The sequence below is a fragment of the Protomyctophum bolini genome, assembly GCF_963924005.1.
Source record: "Protomyctophum bolini genome assembly, chromosome: 6".
In the NCBI taxonomy this organism is placed as follows: domain Eukaryota; kingdom Metazoa; phylum Chordata; class Actinopteri; order Myctophiformes; family Myctophidae; genus Protomyctophum; species Protomyctophum bolini.
Window position 1 is genome coordinate 14,675,883 of NC_137867.1, and position 22,081 is coordinate 14,697,963.

The window sequence follows — 22,081 nt, forward strand, 5'->3', positions numbered from 1 at the left end:
ATCCAGGGTGACTTATAAACCACCTAAGTTCAATGGACAGCATGGATTGAGTTGTCGGTGAGTCAGAATGAATTCTGATTTAAATTCTGTATCCCAATGGAGAGGAAAAATACCCTGCTGACTGTCAGTCAAATACAAAGCCTTGCCCTTCAGATGACCGGCATGTGTGATTTGTCAGAGGGTGGGTGTGAATCTGAAGGTGATTCTATGGGGGATATGACTCCATGATGAAAAGAAATGCAGCCTGCTTTGATCTTTGATGTAGGGAACATCTTCTCAAAGTGCGGCCCGTGGGCCAATGGTGGAAATAATTTTGCCCACATTAAGTCCACTTGAAAATAAATAACGTATTAGCAAGAAATGTATTCGATTAAAAAAAAAGAGGCGTGACTGCTTAACCGTTTTCAAGAATTTTGTAAAGTACAGTGAGTAGCCTATGTAACATGCTTTACTCTAGCCATATTATCTAACAAAATGAGCAATTCACCATTGGTGGAGAAGTAGCCTGCCCCAGCCTAGCCTCGGTCCCAGCCTTACTCATCTGCGAAGAGAAAAGCCTGGTCACAACCTAAGGCAGAGGCGCTATCGGCAGAAGTGTCGGTCCAGATTCAGAACATCCTTCAGATGTATTTCCCCCGGATACGATATTTTTCTGACCAATCACAACACTTGTTTCATTCACAGAGAATGTAAACTGAACGCGTACTTTCCTTGAGCGGTACTTCCGCCAAAATCCCACAACTTCCGCCCCAAAAAAATGATAGCGTCTACAGCGTAGGACAGGTCTTGCCCAGCGTGGCCCCAGCCAGTGTGATATCTAGTCTAGCCCATTTTGGGCGGGAACTCCTTTTGGTGTTAGCATTACGTCATGCTTTAGCTATTGAAAAATAGCAGATCTACAAGCTCATAGCGCGCCACCGAGTGGCGCGCTACGAGCTTGTAGGTCTGCTATTTTTGAAGAATCGTGAGAAGTGAGATGAAAGTGTTTGAGAACGACTGACATAGAAAAACTGCTTTTTCAAGAAAACAGTCCGGATTTAGAAGACATTTGAAGAATCGTTCCCAGGTCAAAATGGGCTAGAGGGGCGGATTCAAATTGGCCAAACAGCCAGTGGATCCTATCGGTTCGCTGGTCTGTGCGATGAAGATGGGTTCAGAATGTAGTCGAGTCACGCTGTGTGTTCACACAAACGGCACACGTTTTATTAGGAGAACATTTTAGAAAACACGAATACACTGGCAGCCTTCAAAGTAAAGTAAAAACAATTGTCTTCAAAAGTATAGCTAATTCCAAAAGACCAAAAATAGAAATGTCTGAAAGTGAAATATCAATCTAGCAGAATAGTAACAAAATAACAGTAATCATCATTCATGACTCAATAAAACATTATCAACTAGCACACTTTTTACACCAATAATCAGTTGAAGTTTAGAATCGGTTCCTATTCAAACTGTTGTAACTTAGTACATTGAGTCTTATCATTGATTGACCTTGTATGCAATATAAGCATTCTACTGTATACTCTATCATACAACGGTGTTCTTTGGCAAAATACACAATATTGTTGGCATGGAACACCATCTTATGACTAAGTATTATAAATCAGGCTTTAGTGCAACATTTACATTCCATCCCATTCTTTCTCTTTTTTAATTTCCTCATGTCTTCTAAATCTGTGCGTCCTCTTTAAAAGTCCCATACAAAAAAACATGAAATTCAGTTCCTCTGCGCTGCGGTTCTCAAAATGTGTGTATGGCACAGGTGTTGTGGCTTTTTGTTTGTCAGTTCCAGTTTGTACATCAGGACCGGACATAATATCCAAGCAGGCACCAGTGTGGTCACACCGTCACAGTAAAGGGTTGTGTTGGCCTGGTGTATAGAGAACCTCAAAAACCTTTCCAGTGTTTCAGTTATATTGATACTCTTGACTATGGCTGCATCCCAGGTCTCTATCATGCTCATGCATTTTAGTTTCTATCACGAGTCCTTTCCTTGTCGTCTTAGTCTCTCCCAGCGAGGAGGAATGGAGGAAACAAAGCAAGGAGGGAGGAAACAAGGAAATTATGTCCACAGAAGTTGCATGTCAGCTCCTCTGAAGCGTCATGTTAAGCGACGTCCACAGCTGAGCCTCACCAACCACCTTCATGACTGTTTGTTTGATGGAAATGAAAGTTAGATATGCCACAGTTTAATGGCCCCCTCATGACACGTGCATGTAGCAACGTTGACAGCTGTAGGGAGGGAGGAGTCTGTACTCTGCAACATCAGTCTGTTCAGCTAGTAAAGTCGTCCTGTAAGGATACACTCAAGTTTGCCCGCTCATACAGTAGCTCCTCAGAGATCCTAATCCTCAGGAACAAGAGACATTCACATGACCATCAAAATGGGAGACAGAATTGAACTTCCGGGTCAAGTGAGGAAAAAGAAAACAATAAGCAAGATACTTGGAATCCAGCCAATGATTATCATGTCACCCTGCAGGTGATTCTCAATGCCCACTGCTTATGTCTGGCAAAGTAGCCGCAACGATTATGTTCAATGCTTTAATCAAGCTAGTGTCCATCTACCCAACAATAACATCACACACAGTCTCTGTCTCCTGTCTCTATTCCTAAGCCCTCTGTGTTCAACACACACTCAGCACCAGGAGAAGGATCTCCCAGTCATCTCAAAGAAGAGCTTGTTCGGCTTCCTGAAGTAGTGGCACAGCTTCTTGAAGGCCTGGGTGCTGAGAGGCGCGTGGGGCCTGCCCTTGGATTCGTCCAGGCACTTGTCATGGCCCGCAGAGAGCAGACAGTAGAAGCCCTTAGTAGTGTTGAAGTAGAAGTTGTCAGGGCTGATCCTGGGCGGCAGGTCCAAGAACCTCTCTGCCTTCCGCAGCTCAGGAAAGGGGTCACGGATCAACGCATCGCCATCCACCACGTGGATCTGCTCGTGGGGGAAGACCTCAAGCCATCGCGCCAAGTGCTGATGGTAGAGGCTCCTCTGCAGTGCCTTGTACCCAGGGTTCACATGGCCATTGCGGAGCAGGAGCTCCTCCAGAGGCTGGTAGGGCTTGTGGCGGGTCAGGCGGTTGTGCAGGACCTGGGTGTAGTCGGAGACCAGCCTTTCGGCTGGGTCACGGACGATGAGGAGCAAGCGCACGGCAGGGTTCATGTCCCACACCCGCGCTGGGACTTGGGGTGACGTAAAGTAGCCGGGAGTCTTTTCCACAGTGAGCAGACCGGGAAGGGTGAAGGGCATCTGGGCACGGTACCACGCCAGCCCCCGCCGAAAGTGCTCTTCCACGTTGAAGTAGTGCACCTGAGAAACGGATTTGTAGATAAGAGTGACAAATGGAAAAGAATACACAAAATCTGAAATTAATACATTTTGTAATGTCAATAAAACATGTTAAAACATATGACAGTTGCTAATATGATCATCAAAGGAATTACAAAGTGTATACTACTATTAGATATTAGCCTATGAAATCATAATCTAGGCACATGAAAATAATATGACACCATGTTATACCAAAGTATAATCCTCTCCTCTCATAATTTAATGACTGTGTGAGTGCAATTTAACGACTGAGTGGAAAGTGTTTTATGTCTTGCAAATGTAAATGGTACTTTGAGCGTTATGCTGGAGATAATGGTTGAGCACAGCCATAGTATGAAACGGATAACCTTTGTATTTTACCTCAGCCTTTGCCACCTCCACATCCGGGTGGAGATTGAGCATTTCCAGCAGGGCTCTGGTTCCGCCCTTTCGCACTCCAATAATAATGGCACCAGGTAACCTCTGTTGCTGGGTGGCCTCAGAGGAGGACGACTGGGGCGAGGAGCTGGGAGCCTTATTATTGGCCCGTGCACCCCATATGCATGTGCAAAACTGGCTCTGCAGTAGAAAAAGCACCAGCAGTGCTAGTAGCAGCGTCCACAGCATGGTGTCCTCCTGGGCAGAGAACACCCACACACTTAAACACACACGGAGGCGCAGTGGAGGTTATATGCCCACACTTTCCAGCTTCCAGGCGTGCACCCAGATGACCTTGCTACCAGTCGGCAGCCTCCTTTGTAGTGGACAACCTGCAGGAAAAGAATATCACATTAGTGTCCGGCGTCAAAGAGTTCTTTCACAATGGTCTTTTGATAGAAATCACAAGAGTGGGTGAAATGCCTTTACGTTAAAGCTTCTGTGATTTGCACAACTTGCAGTTGAAAGGATCAGCATAAGAAAAGCGTAAATGACAAATGGCATGTAACAACTATCAAGTAAACGTCAGGTGTATACCTAAAAGAAAAGAAAGAAAGAAAAAGAGCCCTTTTGAGGGATGTGTGATTAGTGAGAACTTCTTTTATATATTTATCAATTTACATCTCAAATAGTTAGACCATCTGAGAAGACTACAGTCTTATACAGCACTTGCAGAGTACTGTAAATTCATGGAAGTAGAATATAGGACAGTGGTATGATTACGGCCAAGGGATATCAAATATTCATTCACATCTAAAGCACAGAGAGTGCAATGTATTGAAAATTAATGCAGCTATGCGGTTTAGGGCTCTCCCAGGGGCCATTAAAATGCTTTTCCGAGTTCGAATGAGCTACTTTTACAGTGTAGACAATTTGTTGTCTTTATGGTTTTAATATGAGGTTATTGACTCTCAATAAAAAGCATAGTACATACATGCTTCGAAAGAGGCTTTGTAACTGTGGTGAGTTAACTTATTTCAACACAGCAGCAACATACAGTACCAGACTTACTTTGACTCAATACCATATTGTAGAACTTGTAATGGTCTATTATGAGTCCGGTTTCAAATCGCTATTTAGACAAAGTATACATCTGAAGTGGTTTCAAAATACATAGTATGTACTACATAGTATCTAGTAACTTAAGTTTTCAAATAATTGTAGTGCAGTAAAAAAAATATATATATATACATATGCCTTTGAGATGAAGTGGAGTAGTAAAGTAAAATGATTGGAAATACTCCAGTAAAGCATGAACATACAGTACCAGACCTAATTTAAAATGAATACACATGTATTAAGTGTATTAATTACTGTGTAAGTTTTCCGTACAAAATGCATGATATATCGGACATTACATCTGCACAGGGAAACTGAATGAATGATGCTCACTTCTGCTACAGTGACAGACAGTTATCATAATGATTCCCTTGTGCAAGGCAATTTATTACTCTCTCAAATTGGTGCTACTTTGAGCATGTCATTATAGACAAAAATGTTCAAAGATTGTTTACACATTTCTTTTGTAAACATTTTTGTTTACAAACATTTTCAGAAATAGTGGATGGAAAACTGGCAGAAAAAGACTTGCTCGCCGCATGAACTGTTATGGAAGACTCCTTAGTCAGAGACTTAAGAAAATAGAAGTTATTTTTATTTTTGAATGAATGCTCATAAAGTGCTCTGTGCTCAAATTGAGGTTAAAAACTAGAAAAAGTGCCCTTCTGGGCACAGGTCTCCACCAGGAGGATAGGAGTGTGTGTGATGTTTGGCAAAATGTTTAGGAGTTTTTTTGTTTGTTTTGTTTCTTGCAACAATTGTCTTCATTTTGTTGAGGAAATGCAGATCCAGATCACTCATAGCATCTCTGAGGATAGAATTCTGGATGAGGACATGTGCAGCATTTTGTACAAAACGGGCTACTCCTGAAAACTTTGGAAGGCAATCTTAGCTAATCCTAGAATCTGAGAACAGGCTCGTCTTGATCACTACAGAGATCATGTGTACCGATTTGGATGAAATCTGTGCGACGGCGCTATAACCGGCAGATGTGGAGGGATGCAGGGGAAATGTTTTCCATGGCCTCTAGGGAGTGCGCATAGTTACATATACAGATCCATGCAGTTATAGGTAAAAACAGGAAATGGCCTGTTATAGTGCCACCGTGAGGCTGATTTGGGAAATAAATAGTGGCATGTCGTCCTCCCTATAGTGGAAATATGCGTGTATAATTTCATGGAAATTGGACACTGTTTGTGAATTGTTGCAATTTGTTTGAAACGGACCAATCATGTGAGCTTTGGAAGCCAATCTTAGCCAATCATGATGGAAGATGGGAAATTGTGCAGATCTGTGTTGATCACATGACTATGGAGATGGTGTATACCAAATTGTGTGATGTATGGATAAAATGTGTACGAGTTATCTACAGAAATGTGTTTTGCCTAAATCGGCCTCATGGTGGCGCTATAACAGGCCGTTGAGGAATATTTGGGGCAGAGGTTCATCGTTGGCATCCAGGGAATGTGTGTGCAAAGTTTGGCATGGATCGGGCCAACGGTGCCAGAGATTAGCTGATAACGGCCGGAAGGACTGACGGAAGGACACACACACGGACGGAGTGCAAAACATACTCTCTCCACATGCCTTCGGCCTGGTGGAGACAATAACGTTTCGGTCCTGCGACATTCGTCAGTGCAGATGAATAAGTTGCTTTTATAGGGCTCTAGATCAGCTCAGGTGCTAAGAATCACTACTCAAGGGCATCACATGGCAAACAAACATTTCTGAAAGATTGTTTTGGGGTAAGAAAAGAAAAACATTACATTTCATCACACAACATAGATAGACTATTCAATACAGGGTTGCTATATATAGGTGGCACTGGAGGGAGAGGTCTTCATTCATACTACTGTATGTCGATAAAAATCGCTAAGAAACTAGTCGATGCAGCCCTACTCACATCACTCATCATCAATGTTTGCTCTTCCCAGCTGTGTAATGTTGTTAAGGTGCACACAGTGGTGTCAAAACACCCGTCCTTCTGTTTGTCCCACCGCCACCACTGTTTGCTAGCCTTGTTATTGTACTGGAGAAGATGCTGTGATGCGGTGGAGTTATTAATTAGTTCAGACAATGTGCTGGTCCAGGGGAGGAACCCGGCGTCTAGCGCTGTTCCTGTGCCCAGGTGCTAATTGCACCTTTAGGGAACATGGCTGTGTCCCAATCCACCTCAGCGCTATCCCCTGGCTTGGTGACATGGCGTCATCACTGTTACCATAAACTCTGTGTGCCTGTGTGTGTGTGTGTGTGTGTGTGTGTTGACTCTCCACTGACTACAGTGGAACATCCCCCTGGCTTCTGTGATATTCTACATCCCTCCACATCTCCTCACAACCCATCGCGCTACTTACTGATCGCCTTTCTCTCACATTGATGTCACTCCCTTTGGCTGTAGGCTACTTTGTGTCCGGCACCTCCAACTCGGTCTGCTGTCTGTCAGCAGTTGGATTGATTCACATTTACATTGATGCACAACTCTATTTAACCATATGAACCCTAGAGCGTTCCTATTCTGGTCATGTCATTTAAAGGCGAACATTTGGCATAATAATAACCCATATACAAGCTCACAAACGTAGCATGCTGTAAGCTTGTAGAGGGAAGAAAAGTCTATATCGTACCGTAGTGGAAACACTGTAGTGGAAACTATTCTTCCTGGGGTCCACCAGAGTAACTACTATAACTGTAGTAGGTTATTGGTTAAGTAAGTCTGCTAATGCATACAGTGCTACGTTAACACAGGCAGCCTCCAGTCCCAACTGCTCCTAAATTAATCACAAAAGTTATCTTAAATATTGTAATTTTGGGGCTTCAACTATTGGATAGAATGTAATCTTGCCTGGCTGTGGCGTTGTGGTGATAAGAAGAATGTTTTACTTCGTAGAGTTGTGTTCAAATATAGAACTCTTAAAAAGACAAAAAGGATGGCTGCACAGTGCACACACTGATAGCCAAAGTGCAGATTATTTATTAGGATGCAGAGTAAAAACCAACGTTTCGGCAGTACAACTGCCTTCTTCAGGGTGTATATATATATATATATATATATATATACACCCATATATATACACCCTGAAGAAGGCAGTTGCCTTCTTCTACCTCTTTAGATGTTTCTGCCGTGAGCTGGCACCACTACTAAGACTGGTGTGCGTTAAGCATCCTCCTGCACAAATATAGAACCTTGCCTAATCTAAATAAATAGGACATGAAATCACCATAGCCATATCCAAAAATACCTGCACTTTGCCCGACAAAATGGCTGACTTCATTAGGCGCTCCTAATGGGCGGGCCGCTCTTTATTATTGGCCCACATGAGAGCTCGGTTGGCCTTGTTCAACGAGGCTCACATGAATCATTGCCAAGCCCTCATCATCCTCCCTCCTTTCTTCTTGTAATTTAAATTAACCAGCAGGATGGTAAAAGAAAAAAGAAGTAACAAAAAAGAAACAAAACAACTACAACAATGCCAGGATTGTAAACGATGTACAAGTTCTCTGTACGGACATCAGTATAGCTCGCTAGTTGGGGGGGGGGGGGGGGGGGGAAGAAAAAGGGTGAGAGTTGTATGCAATTATCTGTGAAAGGCAGATGCCTGTCATGTGCATTTTGGGACAGCCGCTGTGTCTTAGCAAGTTTGATTCAAGCACTACACTTGTTTTACAAGAGGGTCCACCTTGTTCAATTCATCCTAACATTTAAATATCCACTTCTATATAGCCAAAGAACAGGAAATCATCATAAAGGAGGTAAAAAGGGAAAAGAAAACATATACAATGAGGGGGAAAAGGGGTGGGTGAGGGGTTCAGATTTTACGGGGGCCAGTTTCGAATTGCAGCCGTCCGTACTGTAGGTGCCCTTTTGAGAGCGGTTTTGAAGGAGTCAAGAGATTCGCATGTCTTAATGACTGTTGGTAGGGCATTTTGGTGGCATAGGAGCGAGAATAATGTAGTCCCTTGTTTGTGCCGAATCTGGGTTGCACTGTGTGTGTGTGTGTGTGTGTGTGTGTGTGTGTGTGTGTGTGTGTGTGTGTGTGTGTGTGTGTGTGTGTGTGTGTGTGTGTGTGTGTGTGTGTGTGTGTGTGTGTGTGTGTGTGTGTGTGTGTGTGTGTGTGTGTGTGTGTGTGTGTGTGAGCGATATCTCATATGTGTGTATTGTAGCATCCCTTTGTGCTGTGCGCTCAAACACGAAGCATGTGTGTCTGCTGGCTGGCCATGCATTGGAAATATCTTTTGGGTGAGTGCTGGTATTTGGGGTGGGGGTAGGATTATCCTGCACAGGGAGGCGGAGGGGTGGCACGGTTGTGTGCGTGTGCATGTGTTTCTACACTCAGTATTCTTGTGAGGGCCAAATGTGCCCATAAGTGTACTAATATTTCGTTTTAGAAATAGACAATTATCCTGGTCCTAACAAGAGAAAAGATACTAGTTACAGGGTTATACTAGTCTGTCGAGACAGACTGGTTATACTGTACGAGCAAGCATTTAGAGGTCAGGTTCAGGGGTTAGGTTTGGAGTTATGCCTAACAGTCAACCTACAAGCTCTCGCCGTGTCATACTGGGATGGATGCAGAATGGATATTTCTGCAACTCAAGAAAAGGCCATTTATAAATGTGCCGTCCTAAAACGACCATGATTCATGCCCTCGTATAGCATACACACACACGCACGTGTGGGTGAGTGCATGTGCGTATGCGTGCGCTCCGCAGGAGGTGTGAATGTAAGGCAGAGAGGAAGATTGTCCCTGGTAGGGGGTACCACAGTGAAAGCCGGTGGATTTCGGAGCTCGCCATATCAGCATGGCTGTAGGACTTAGATAAAACTGTCTCATCCCCACCCCCACCCCTTTCTCTGTCACTCTCTTTGTCCCTTCATCTATCTGTCTCTCATGGCCCTCCATGGTCTTCTCTGGACTCCTTCCTCCCTCCCTCACTTCATTGTTGCCGGATCTATAAAAACAAGCCCAAAAAGAAGCGACACTTTATACCTATATAGCCTAGCCTACTATAAGCTCACAATGCAACATGTTGTGATGCGTTGTAGGCTTGTAGATCTGCTATTTTCCAATTAATCTGGGGGGGGGGGGCATCTAGTATGGGGGTTTTCAGATGGGGATGTATACGCCGACAATTACATATTAATCTGGGGGTCCTTGACATGTAAAATGTTTGAGAACCACTGGTTTAAACAACATTAGGAAGCAAGCCCAAATAATCAACTTACACTCCCCATTAAAAAACGTTACAGAAAAGCAAGCCCAAAGTCGCTTATAATAAGTAGACATGGGGCAACAAAGCTGTCTCCCTTCCTTGCAGTCTCTCTGTCTGCATGCTCTTTCCTCCTCCGCGTGTGTTCGTGTTCGTGTGCGTGTGTGTGCGTGCGCGCGTGTGTGTGTGTGTGTGTGTGTGTGTGTAGGTAAAGGTAACACGCAGCCCCATCCTCCCTCCCTGCACAGTGCTTACAGCATGTATACATCACAGTGACACAGATGATTGCCTCTCAGAGTAACAAAAGAAAATGTATGCTCCCATTTCCCGCCCGGAGTGGAGATATCCAACGGAAACCGTGGGGGGGGAGTCCATAATCAGGATAGATGAAGCCATTTGAGAGAGAGAGAGGGGGGGGGGGGGGTCGGTTGAGTGGGGACCACATTGGAGTCTTCCTCTTGTGTTCGTCAACAAGAAAAACAAAGAGGAAGAGCTCTAGAGTGTTTCTCCTGTATGCCGTGCCGTGTATACGTGCAGCTGCAACACACGTATATAGGGAGTGCAACCTGACCAACATTGACTATTATATAGCCTATTGGTCAAACAAAAAGGAGCCAAGGTACTTGAGCCGAGGATGACGGAATGAGAGAAGGTGTGACGTCCCTTCTCCGCTGAACACGCCTCATCTCTCTGTGTGAAAACATGATGAACTCAGAAACACCCTCCGCAGAGAGAGAGAGAGAGAGAGAGAGATGCTTCATGAACGGGGGCTGTATAGTGTTTAGAGACGGATCTCATCTCCTCTCCTCTTTCAGACGGATTGAGACTGAGAGAGAGACTGGAAGGTGGAGAAGCAGAGAGAGAGAGAGAGAGAGGGGGGGGGGGGTAGTAGCTGTGGAGAGAAAGGGTGATTACTGAGTCCTGATTCTCTCTCTCTCTGACCTTCAGTGAGACTGTCTGTCTTCGGCCCATCAACTCCCTGCTGATGTTCAAATTAGACTCTTTAGAGGGACCCACTCACTCACTCTCACACACACACACTGACACACACACACACACACACACACACACACACACACACACACACACACACACACACACACACACACCCCCCTCGTAATCTTCTGCAGTTCGCATTTGAAGATCTAGGTCAGTTGTACCAAATGTCAAAAAGCACCCTCTCCTCATCTCTTCTGGTGTGCATGCGTGTGTGTGTCACGTGTGTATGGGGTATTGATAATGAGCTGTGTGTGTGTGTGTGTGTGTGTGTGAGAGACAGACAGACAGACAGCTATAGGGGCCATTGCAGCAGGGAGTGTGTGTATTTTGCTCTAATTAAAAGGGCTTTTGGCATGGGGTGTCTGGGCACACGCCCCGGCCCGCATGTTAATTTCTACAGGTCTGCGTGCGTGCGTGCGTGCGTGCATGCGTGTGTACCACACCTGGCGCACGGCCCAGTGTGTGGAGAGGTGGGACAGGGGGAGGTAGAAGGTGCACCGTGGTCCCCTGAGCCAGTCACACCGCCACCCGGCACTTTCTTACTTGTCACTTTGTTTCTCTAAAGGTGACCACACGGTATCAGAATCAGAATCATCTTCAATGTCACATCTCAGAAATTAGCTATGTGCAACTAAGCTCCCCCTCTGTTCTTGTTTTTTTTTTTTAGGAAAATGGAAACACAAAACGATGGTGCTTGCACAAAATAAATTTGTCTGCATGATAGGCTATTAGTCGTCATAAGCCTGGTTTAATTGATTAAGGCATGGTCTCACAGGCGCGTCAAAACCGTATGTGTCCTGTTAACGTTCCATTCTATGACAACAAGGTTGTGGACTGGAGACTCCACTTGTGGCGTTTTGGCATGACACTTGTAGCGCTTCTGAAGCGTGGGTGGGTGGCGTGCAACATGGATGAACTTTGACCAGGCATTTGACCTCGATTGGCAGCCATTTTGCTTGCAATTGCCAAACACTCAGAACGTGTACTAGATATTTCTCTACTATTCATCGTACGACAAAGCTTATAGGTCTTAAGTGGTCATGGCACAAGCTTGCAGAGACCTACGGACAACTTTCTCACTTCAATGAACATGAAGTCTCAACCACTTAAACCCTATTGACCCGGTTGACCGGAGTCCCTCAGGGCTCTATAGTAGCAGCCTTTTCTGTTTTTACATTAAATATCTTTGCTGAAAATGGCCGATCAACAAGCTCACAGCGCATCGCCTTGTGACGCGCTGTGAGCTTGTAGATCGGCCATTTTCAGCGAGGCGTTTTTTCTTTTTCTTCCCAGGATGCGGTGTCGGGGTTTAAGTGGGTAAGTGGTTATGGCGCAAGCTTTCAGGGTAGCAAAGGACAACTTTCTCACATCAGCGAACATACACTTATACCCCATGCAGCACCCAACCCCCCCCCCCCCCATCCCCTTCTCCCCCGCTGTTTACTTTGCGCTGCGTGCCAGGGGCCACATATGTCAGGCAGACAAGACAGCGGAGCTGACAGCTCGGCCTGACAGTATAAGACGAGGCTGACCTGTCACTGTGGATTTAACCCACACATGGCCTGACACTCCCGGCGCAGAGGAAGCAGGGCAACCAGGGGTGATGCCGAAGGGAGGGAGGGATGGAGAGAGGGAGGGAGGGATGGAGAGAGGGAGGGAGGGAGGGGTGCTTCCGTTGTGATCCGACCGTCTGAGGTCAGCGGGAGCTCTAGTGGGACAAATCTCCATCCACCCCTTTTTACACGGTGTGTAGTGTGTGTGTGTGTGTGTGTGTGTGTGTGTGTGTGTGTGTGTGTGTGTGTGTCAATGGCAGCCGCATATTGAGGTGCATGAGTGCTTAGTATGCACACAATGAGTGTTAATTCAGCCATTTAGGGTTATTTTTCATATACCCTCAGAGTTGGTTTATCACTCAGGATTTTGAAGTGCAGGATTAGCTCAGCAGAATGTAGGGTCAGGGTTAGCTTGCGGGGTGAACTATTGTGGAGGTAGGCATTTATTTGCAAGCACATGTTGTGTATGCTTGGGTTACTGTACTGTGTGTGTGTGTGTGTGTGTGTGTGTGTGTGTGTGTGTGTGTGTGTGTGTGTGTGTGTGTGTGTGTGTGTGTGTGGACGCGTGGACGTTTGGAATGGGGGCAGGTTGACAGATGGAGCTATGCCTCACTGTGTCTCATCAATGTTATCATGGGCCAGTGCACCCAAATATTGTTTGGGTTCCTCAACTCTGCAGTTTCTGGGTTAAATACAGTCAGAGAGGATAGAGGGAGAGTAGTGAGAAAGTCAAGTGAAAGGGCAAAATCACACCCGTGTGAACTGAGTGGTGCAACACCCGTCTCCCCCTGCCTCTGTCTCTCTGTGTGTCTCTCTCTCTCTCTCTCTCTCTCTCTCTCGCTCTCTCTCTCTCTCTCTCTCTCTCTCTCTCTCTCTCTCTGTAATTAGCAGGCAACAGTGCAACACTATCTCTCTCTCTGTTTCTGGCACAACAGCGCCACTTTTGCCCCTACTGGTACTCTAAACATAGGTTAGGACATAGTCACATAGGTAGGTTAGGACATTGCTGTTCCTTGGAGTGGTTGCACAACTCAAAAAAGGTGCAAAGGGGGAAGGGGGGGGGGGGGGGGGGAAGAAAGAGGGTCAGATGCAAGTGAAAGATTGAGGGTGAGTTAGAGAGGAGATGAGAGGAGAGAGAGCCTGCCTTGCTATGGCAACAACCATTGTTTAGATTCAACTCGCCATGGGGTTTGGACTCCAGAGACAAGGAGCATCCAGGAGAATGGAGAGGGATGTGATGGAAGGACAAATAACAGAGGAGAGAGAGAGAGAGAGAGAGAGAGAGATGGAAGAAAAAGAGAGAAAACAGGGGGGGGGGGGGTAAGCAACAGAAATAGATGGTATTGAGGAAAAGACAAAGGCATGTGAAAGAGTCGGGGTGACAGAGGGAAACAATGGAGAGGCAAAGAGCAGAGAGAGGAAGCAATGGAGAGGGTGAAGAAGGAAGCGGTACAGAGAGAGTGAGCAGGACGGGTGCATGGGACCAGGGTTGCTCCGGGGTTACAGATGATGGCACAGTTGGCGTGGTGTTGCGGCCAGGCGGTGCCCTACGGGGACAATAATAAACCCCACGGCTGTCCACAACGCATGATTGGTCTCACTGCTGTCTGAACCCAACAGGCCACATAGATGGACGGACGGACCGACGGACAGACATATAGGCCTACAGATAAGACAGACACATACACACACAATACATAAACACATAGACATGCAAACTATATGCATGCATCACAATTGAGGTAACCATACAAATTAGACCTAATTGGCTGGTCATTATCTGATGTGAGGAAGCACATGCAAGGGGAAACATTTTACTTGTACAGTTTGTGGTATAGAAGCTTTGCTCAAACTGAAAAAGCTCCTGCATTGATCTCCTTTCCCCCCCCCTCCTCTTCCAATTATTTTTTATTTATTGGAAAAACAACAAAATGGGAGCCATGCACAAAAACAAATTCTACACAAGTTTTTACTTGTAAAACTGTGATGTGTGCTGATTCTGATACTGCATATGTTGCTCTGACTCTCTCTCTCTCTCTCTCTCTCTCTCTCTCTCTCTCTCTCCTCAATCATGTCAGTGTTAGATCAGTTTGTAGTATATAAAGCGTCTGTGGCCACTAACGATAATACACTGCCCTCACACACACACACGTCGCACACACACACGCACACACACACAGAACACAAAGCACTTGGTTTTGATTGACCAGGCACTTTGTGACTCTTAAATTGCTTTATTGCGTTCCCCACTTACCCCCAACTACACCTCCTCTCTGCTACCTCCTTACCCCCCCCCCCTCCCCCCGAGGCCGGGGTCCTCAGGCCCTCCCTGTGACTTGAAATTAATGACACCATACGCTAACGGCCGCCGCTAACCTCAGAGCTCCCCAACGCATGCGCAGAATAAGTGCACACACGCACGCATGCACACCCAGACACACACACACACACACACACACTCACACGTACACCCAGCTCATGTCTCAGGTCCCCTCCCACTGTCTGGAATTCATCAAGGTGACCCCGCAAATCTAGAGCGGACTTCCTCCCCTGGAGTTTTTTGGTTTGCCCTCCCTTGACCTTGGCTTTGGTGCGTGCGTGCGTGCGTGCGTGTGCGTGTGTGTGTGTGCGTGGGGGCGTTCAGGTCTATCGACTGACTCTGTTTACTGTAAAAACCATGTCGATAGGAGGGAGATTGGCTTGACCGATTTCATTTGTCACAACAGGGTGGGCGTGTGGGGTCTGGTTGCGGGACACCGATTTGGAGGACCAAAGCACAGCTGCGTAACCACTTCCAACCTGGCGTCCCTATTTTGGGCATGTCTTAATTTTTTTTGTTGAAGCGAAAATAAATATGATGTGACAATTACACCAACAAAGTACACTGTCACTGTCACAGTGTACTTTGTTGGTGTAATTGTCACATTGACACAGTCAAGCAATTACAAACAAAACAAAAAACTGAGATACACTGGGGACTTGTATCGTCTCTCCTGTAACCTCTGCATAATGTTACTTCTATGTACACTTTGGGGAGGCGTCCAACCCCCCGACCACACAACCAGAACCAGGTCATGTAATTAAAGAGCGCCGGCAGCGCCGAGACCCAGACTGCACCTCCACAGAGTCCCAGCTCGGTCCCCATAACCCTCTGTGTGTGTGTGCGTGTGTGTGTGCGTGTGTGTGTGTGTGTGTGTGTGTGTGTCCGTACAAAGGTGGGACCTCTCCGGCTCCCTCCATCTGCTGGCTGCCAGGGGCTCCTGTCACCTCCACTCAGAAGCAGCCATGTGTGACGGCCCGGCCCTGCCTGTGTCTCCACAGGTACAATTTATAATTTAGGCATTTAGCAGACCCTGTCCAGAGTGACTTTAAGAGGGCAGGATCAGGGGAAATGGCACGGACACTAGTAGTCAACAAACAACAGGGTGAAATGGCCATGTACATAGAGTACAAAGAACAGCAATTCAGTGATACAAAGGAACCAGTATACCAGGCAAACATATCTAATATACATAACATGTACATAACAAGTAACCAACATAGGCCTACAGTACAGTACATAATATAACTTGCATCTATCAAAAAGAAACAAGAACAACTGACTCTTATAGGGTCTGGTAGTGCGTGCATGCATGCATGTGTGTGCTAAGCGTGCAAGTGTGCGCTAAGCACGCATGTGTGTGTTTGTGCGCGCATGTGACTGTGATTACCGTATGTGTGGGCATGCTACCCTGCCAAATAGCAGTGATCATAGGCCTTCACTGTAACAGAGTGGGTGGTTGCCAGGTTGATGAACTCTCCCCCCTAAGCTTCTACAAACACAGTGAGTAAGTATACTGCCCTCCTGTTAGCTTAACCTCCTGATGAGTATATGGCAACCCTGGAGCTCAGCACGGCCTAAATAAACCTCATAACCTCAAATGAGACTTAATAGCTCACCCCATAAAATAGCTCTTAAATTGTATGAGAATTACTTAAGGGTACATCGTGCAAAGGGCAATAGAGAAATCTGGCAGCATATGCAGTGTCACCACTGCAGACCCAGTGATTCATCGGGTCATTTCAGATCAAGCAACATCATATCTAGAAACCAGCATGTCATTACTGATATGCTGACCAGCTATACTGTAGGTTTACCCTGAGCAGGATACCTGGCCGAGTCCAGGCCCAATAGGGGCCCAAAGGTCATGGGGGGCCTCTAGAAAATCGGACCAACTGAGACCACTGTTCCAACCAGAGCTTGGCCCTACATTTCAAAATACTGAATTAAAAAGACCCCACATAATAGAGCAACATTTTACGAACGGGTAAAGAGTAGGCAACTTTGGGACCCAGAGCAATAAAGGGCCTCCGAAGGCTCATTCAAGATGGTCAGACATTTAGTTTGGCTGTCCTTAATCTGGATGCCCATGCATGGCCCCTGGACGTGTATACTATAGAACAGGGTTGAGCAACCTTTTTAGGCACAAGATCTATTATTATTATTTCAAGCTAGGTAAGATCTACATTCACCAGGCAGTATTACCACCATTAAAATTTGTATTACAGGCTAATTATAATGATCTAGGTTTAATATGAAAAATAAAGGCACGATCAATTATGTAAAAACTTGTTATGCACATCAAACAATAATGCAAAGATGATTTATTGGACCTTTAAAACACTGATGACAGCACTCGATCCAGTTTCATGTACAGTAGAGTGCAAGTACACTATATGCGTATATGGCTGAGAATCAGTTCCTCCTTTCTTTTTCATGGCCTCAGAACTAAGTCTTGTCAAATGGTTTGTGGTGTCAGTGTCTTTATTCACCACCGCTGCGTCGTCGTTGCTGATGAGACAAATGCATTTTCCATTTCACATGACTTACTTCCTTTTATTCATTGTATGTTTTGTCTCATGGCATCTGTTCCCAAACCAATCATCATTAGTTGTGCTTGAAAAGTAAGTCTATAGTTGTAGCCTAGTAGCAGATAACACACCTGGACTATTGATTGCCAGCCAGGGTCATCCCTGTGTTAATTCACCCTGCTCCTCGGTGCCCAGGGGCCTCGGTGCCTATAGGGTCCCAGGGGCCTCTGTGCCCAGGGGCCTCGGTGCCCAGGGGCCTCGGTGCCCAGGGGCTCAGGATCCGGCACACCGTTTACCTGCAGGTTGCATGACTGAATTGGAACGTACTTGTACAGACCAATAGCATTACATGTTGTATGCCGACTCAGCCAATCAGAGCACTGGGATATCCATAAAATGTCTTTGTATTGTGGCAGCCCATGACAGTTTTAGAAAACTAAATATTTCTACAAAAAACACCAACGCTTTAGAGTTTAGACCTTTTTTGGTCTCGTTCTTATTGTGCATTGTGGAATACTATAGTGAGCCTGTTGTGTGTGAAATTGGCAGGTGAATATGTTCGTGAATTGTGATAAAGCGGTCTTCATATTGAAATGGCATTTGTGTTTTCAAATAGGTTTAATGGAAATGATCCAATGTTGATCAATATTTCAAAAGTATCGACAATCTTTTTTTATCTTCTACTCTCTCTGAGTTAAGTTATTTAACTCAACATGCATTCTGTAGTGGCTACCGTTTGCATGCAAGGTCATTTTCTGAGAGCAGGGCCAGAGTGTGAGCCTAGTATATGACTGTCGGATGAAGCCTTGAAAATAAGTTATCCTACAATTATACCTCAGAGAATCCTCTCTACGGAAGTCCCCTGAAAATGACTGAGGTGACGGCGGGCGCCATGCAGGGGTAATGACACCAGACACCAGCTTCAGCGTTAATGGCCTCGTTGTGGGCGAGCCTGATAGAGATGATTGACCGTCCAATGGAGCGCGGACCAATCATCTGATGCCCTTTTCATGTCGTTGGGATGGAGTCATATTGTCCAACTGTTTGGACAATATGACACGCACGCACGCACATACACACCAATTTATCCCATTGAGAGAGAGAGAGAGAGATTTCATGTGAGTGTGTAAGAGTGAGAAGAGGCAGAGGGAGGGATTTTGTGTTTGTGTGTGTGTGTGTGTGTGTGTGTGTGTGTGTGTGTGTGTGTGTGTGTGTGTGTGTGTGTGTGTGTGTGTGTGTGTGTGTGTGTGTGTGTGTGTGTGTGTGTGTGTGTGTGTGTGTGTGTGTGTGTGTGTGTGTGTGTGTGTGTGTGTGTGTGTGTGTGTGTGTGTGTGTGTGTGTGTGTGTGGTTCAGTGCGCTTCAGAGGATCGTACCGTACCGTATGCACTCTGCTCATAAATAATGGCCATGCATTATTCAGAGACGTTCGTCTGGCTAATGCCCCATAATGTGCCCAAACAGTTATAATGCACTTTACTGCCAAGGTGGCAGAGACACACACACACACACACACACACACACACACACACACACACACACACACACACACGCATGATGACATTTTGTCCATATCGTGCAGCCCTACACACATACACAGGTAACAAATCTCGACCCCATGGCATTATGGCACAATGACCTTTTCAAGAAGTCTCTCAATATCTTTCATTTCATGTTCCCAATCGTATTCAAAATAACAATATTAATGTTACTAGCACACTCTAAGGCTTTGCCTATGTTTTATTTAATTTTCCCTGTTTATTTCATAGGGAATATTTATTTTATATTATATTTATATACTAGTATATTTTATAAATATATCACCTCACTATTTTGTGTAAAAAATGACATTTGAACCAGAAAAGCCTCATGTACTGTAGTTAGTTGTACGATAACGAAAATGGCCACTTCCAGGTTTTTGGGAAGATCGACTATTTTGGCCAAATGTTGACAGTTGTTCCATCCATGTTGGTCTATTTTGACATGCCTAGATAGGGTTCCTGTGGTTAACAGATATCTGTGTGTAAATCAGCTTTATAGTTTTGTATATGAGGACAGTGCTAGATAGTGCTGCAGATCTAAGACAGCACAGCACTTAATAGCTCTTCTTAGAGATAAGCCAGTGCTGAGACATTACAAAACCCAACAGGTTCATGAATCTGGGCAAGAAGGGCTCTTTTCTCTCAAGAAAGGATGTGTGTGTGAATGAACAGGAAATATACAGTATTCAACATGTACAATATGTATGCAAGTACAGGTGATCTTGGTCAAGCTTTAACTATTTAAGCCCTATACTTTGTCCTACTATGAATAGAGAGAATAGCTGATCTACAAGCTCACAAACACTGTGAGCTTGTACTGTAGATCAGCTATCATGGTATTTCGCAGCACAACTTCCGCCTACAATGACGTGCCCCAAAAACTGTTAACATCTCACATGATTCCTAACATCTTGTTTTGGTACAGATCCCCAAACAATGCTCCATTCATGCATACTCTCTAATCTCTCTCTCTCTCTCTCTCTCTCTCTCTCTCTCTCTCTCTCTCTCTCTCTCTCTCTCTCTCTGTCTGTCTAGAACAGTTCGTTGAGATGTGGGGACATGATAACATCTTGTGTAGCATTGAGCAAGAATCACTGGTTTTATCTCTCTCTTCTCTCTTCTCTCTCTCTCTCTTTCAATATTTCATTTTCTTTCTCTTTTTACCATACCGGTATCATAATCATATTTTTTCATAATTTTTATCCACCTCTCTGTATCTCTGTCCAGTGCCCATAACTGTCCAAAAACTGTAGGACTAAAGGTCAACCCCCCCCCCACTCTCCCACTCTCCCACTGTCCTGACGTACAATGCTTTGTTTATTTTGTGATTTTGCAGCGAGTTGTTACAATATGTTTTTTGTGTGAAGGACAATTGGGTGACTTATAGAGTGCAGAAAGTAGCACCGGGCGGCGCAGAGTTGCAATAGTACAAGTTATGCACAATAAGCCAAACCAAATGTACCACGTAGTACAGTAGAAATGTCTCACCAACATCTCTCACGGTGCCAACACTTCAGCCTGTTAATCCACAACTGGTTCCACAACTGGCCAACTGAAACATCATAAATCTGTTTTCTCTTTTATGCCCACTACTAGATTCTTTCTTTCTTTCAATCACATTCTGTGTCGCTAAATCACGCACGCAAGTGTGCACACGCGTGTGTGCATGGCATATACACAAGTACACACGCCTCTTTGGCTCCCTGTGTGAGCATTAATATCTGTCAAACGTGCTCACGTCTCTCACCCGAAAAATCCTCAGTGTTCATTTGACTTTGCGAGTGAGCAAATGGAAACACATGGACCTCCTTGAACACACTCTGGTTTAAAGGAACACAGAAGATTTTATACCTGCCCCACTGGGGAGACCCCACATCTCCCCTCAGAAGAAAAGGTCAGCCAAGATTATCTACTGGAGCCTCAGAACAGCTAGCGACTGAGTTTTCCTAATCAATGCTCAGGCATATACAGTAACCAACACCTAGCATCCCTATTCTGGGCCAAACATTCACTACGAATAGGAGATTTTGCTATTTACTCTTAAGAGAAAGAGCAGACATAGCATAGAGCCCTGGGGGACCCCTCTCAACGAAGTAGGCCTATGAGGATTAAGTTGTTAAATAATGTACTTAAAGATTTCACTGCCTACAAGGGATAAGGTCATGAACTGCTAGCGAGTGAGAACAGGTGAGGTTAATGAACAGAACCTTATATAAAATAACTCCGAAATCAGAACTGCACATGCAGAAAATGGAACTTATGCGTTCATTTCAACACACAATTAAATTAACATCCGAGTGTATTAAAAGGGAGTTTGAGAGGAAAAGACAGAGGTCTTACCTGCCTTTGCCCCAATATGTCCCTTCTCTTCTCTTCTCTTCTCTTCTCTTCTCTTAATTCTCTTCTGTTCAGTTCTGTTATCTTAATTCTTTTTTTCACTTGTTGAAATTCTTCTTTTCACTCCTCCAGTCTTCCTCCTTTCTCCTTCCCCTGGTGTGCGCTCTCTGTCTTTCTAGTCTCTTCCTTCACTGTGCTCACTCAACGCTCCACCAAGGTGTGTGTGTGTGTGTGTGTGTGTGTGTGTGTGTGCGCGTGTGAAGTCTGTGTCTCGTTGTCAGTGCGCACATCAGCAGGTCCCTGAGCCGGCGAAGTGAGCGACTTTGCTTTGTGCCGCCCCCAATGCTGTATACCAACTGAGTGACTGAGAGAGAGAGAGAGAGAGAGAGAGAGAGAGATTACTTCTCTGCACAAACACATTGTCCCCTCAGGGAGATTCCCCCCTCTCTCTCTCTCTCTCTCTCTCTCTCTCTCTCCCTCTCTCTCTCTCTCTCTCTCTCTCCCTTTCCACCCCTCCTCTCTCCTGCAGTCCCTTTATCTTTTATCTTCTCCCTTTATTTGTCTCGTTTCAGGTCTTCAGGCTTTCTTTCATCCTGAGACCTTGTAGGAGTATAGAGTGCAATGTCTTACTCTTCCTTCCCCTTCAGTCCCACATGAGTTTCTTGGGTTTTTAATCTCCTCTATTGTTTCTTTCTCTTCTCCTTTTATATTCTCCTTCTGTCTGAAATTCTGAATCATGAATAAGTTACGCTGAACTGCCACAACAACAGAACGCAAATGGCAGCAAATATCT

The 22,081-nt window shown here is 45.2% G+C and overlaps 1 protein-coding gene across 1 annotated transcript; it reads right to left on the reverse strand.

The window, feature by feature from the left end:
- Positions 1 to 1,177: 1,177 nt before the first annotated feature.
- hs3st1l2 (heparan sulfate (glucosamine) 3-O-sulfotransferase 1-like 2) lies at positions 1,178 to 21,489 on the reverse strand. Its single transcript, XM_080766205.1, has 3 exons — positions 21,292 to 21,489; positions 3,686 to 4,074; positions 1,178 to 3,304 (listed from the first exon to the last, which is right to left on the reverse strand). The coding sequence occupies exons 2-3, from the start codon at positions 3,929 to 3,931 to the stop codon at positions 2,639 to 2,641; spliced, it is 912 nt and encodes a 303-aa protein (XP_080622331.1). The 5' UTR covers positions 3,932 to 4,074; positions 21,292 to 21,489; the 3' UTR covers positions 1,178 to 2,638.
- Between the last annotated feature and the right edge of the window lie 592 nt (positions 21,490 to 22,081).

Coding starts and splice junctions, on each gene's coding strand:
- hs3st1l2 (XM_080766205.1), bottom strand. CDS start 3,931: ATGCTGTGGACGCTGCTACTAGCACTGCTGGTGCTTTTTCTACTGCAG. Junction 3,305..3,685: donor TGGAGGTGGCAAAGGCTGAG/GTAAAATACAAA, acceptor TCCGTTTCTCAG/GTGCACTACTTCAACGTGGA.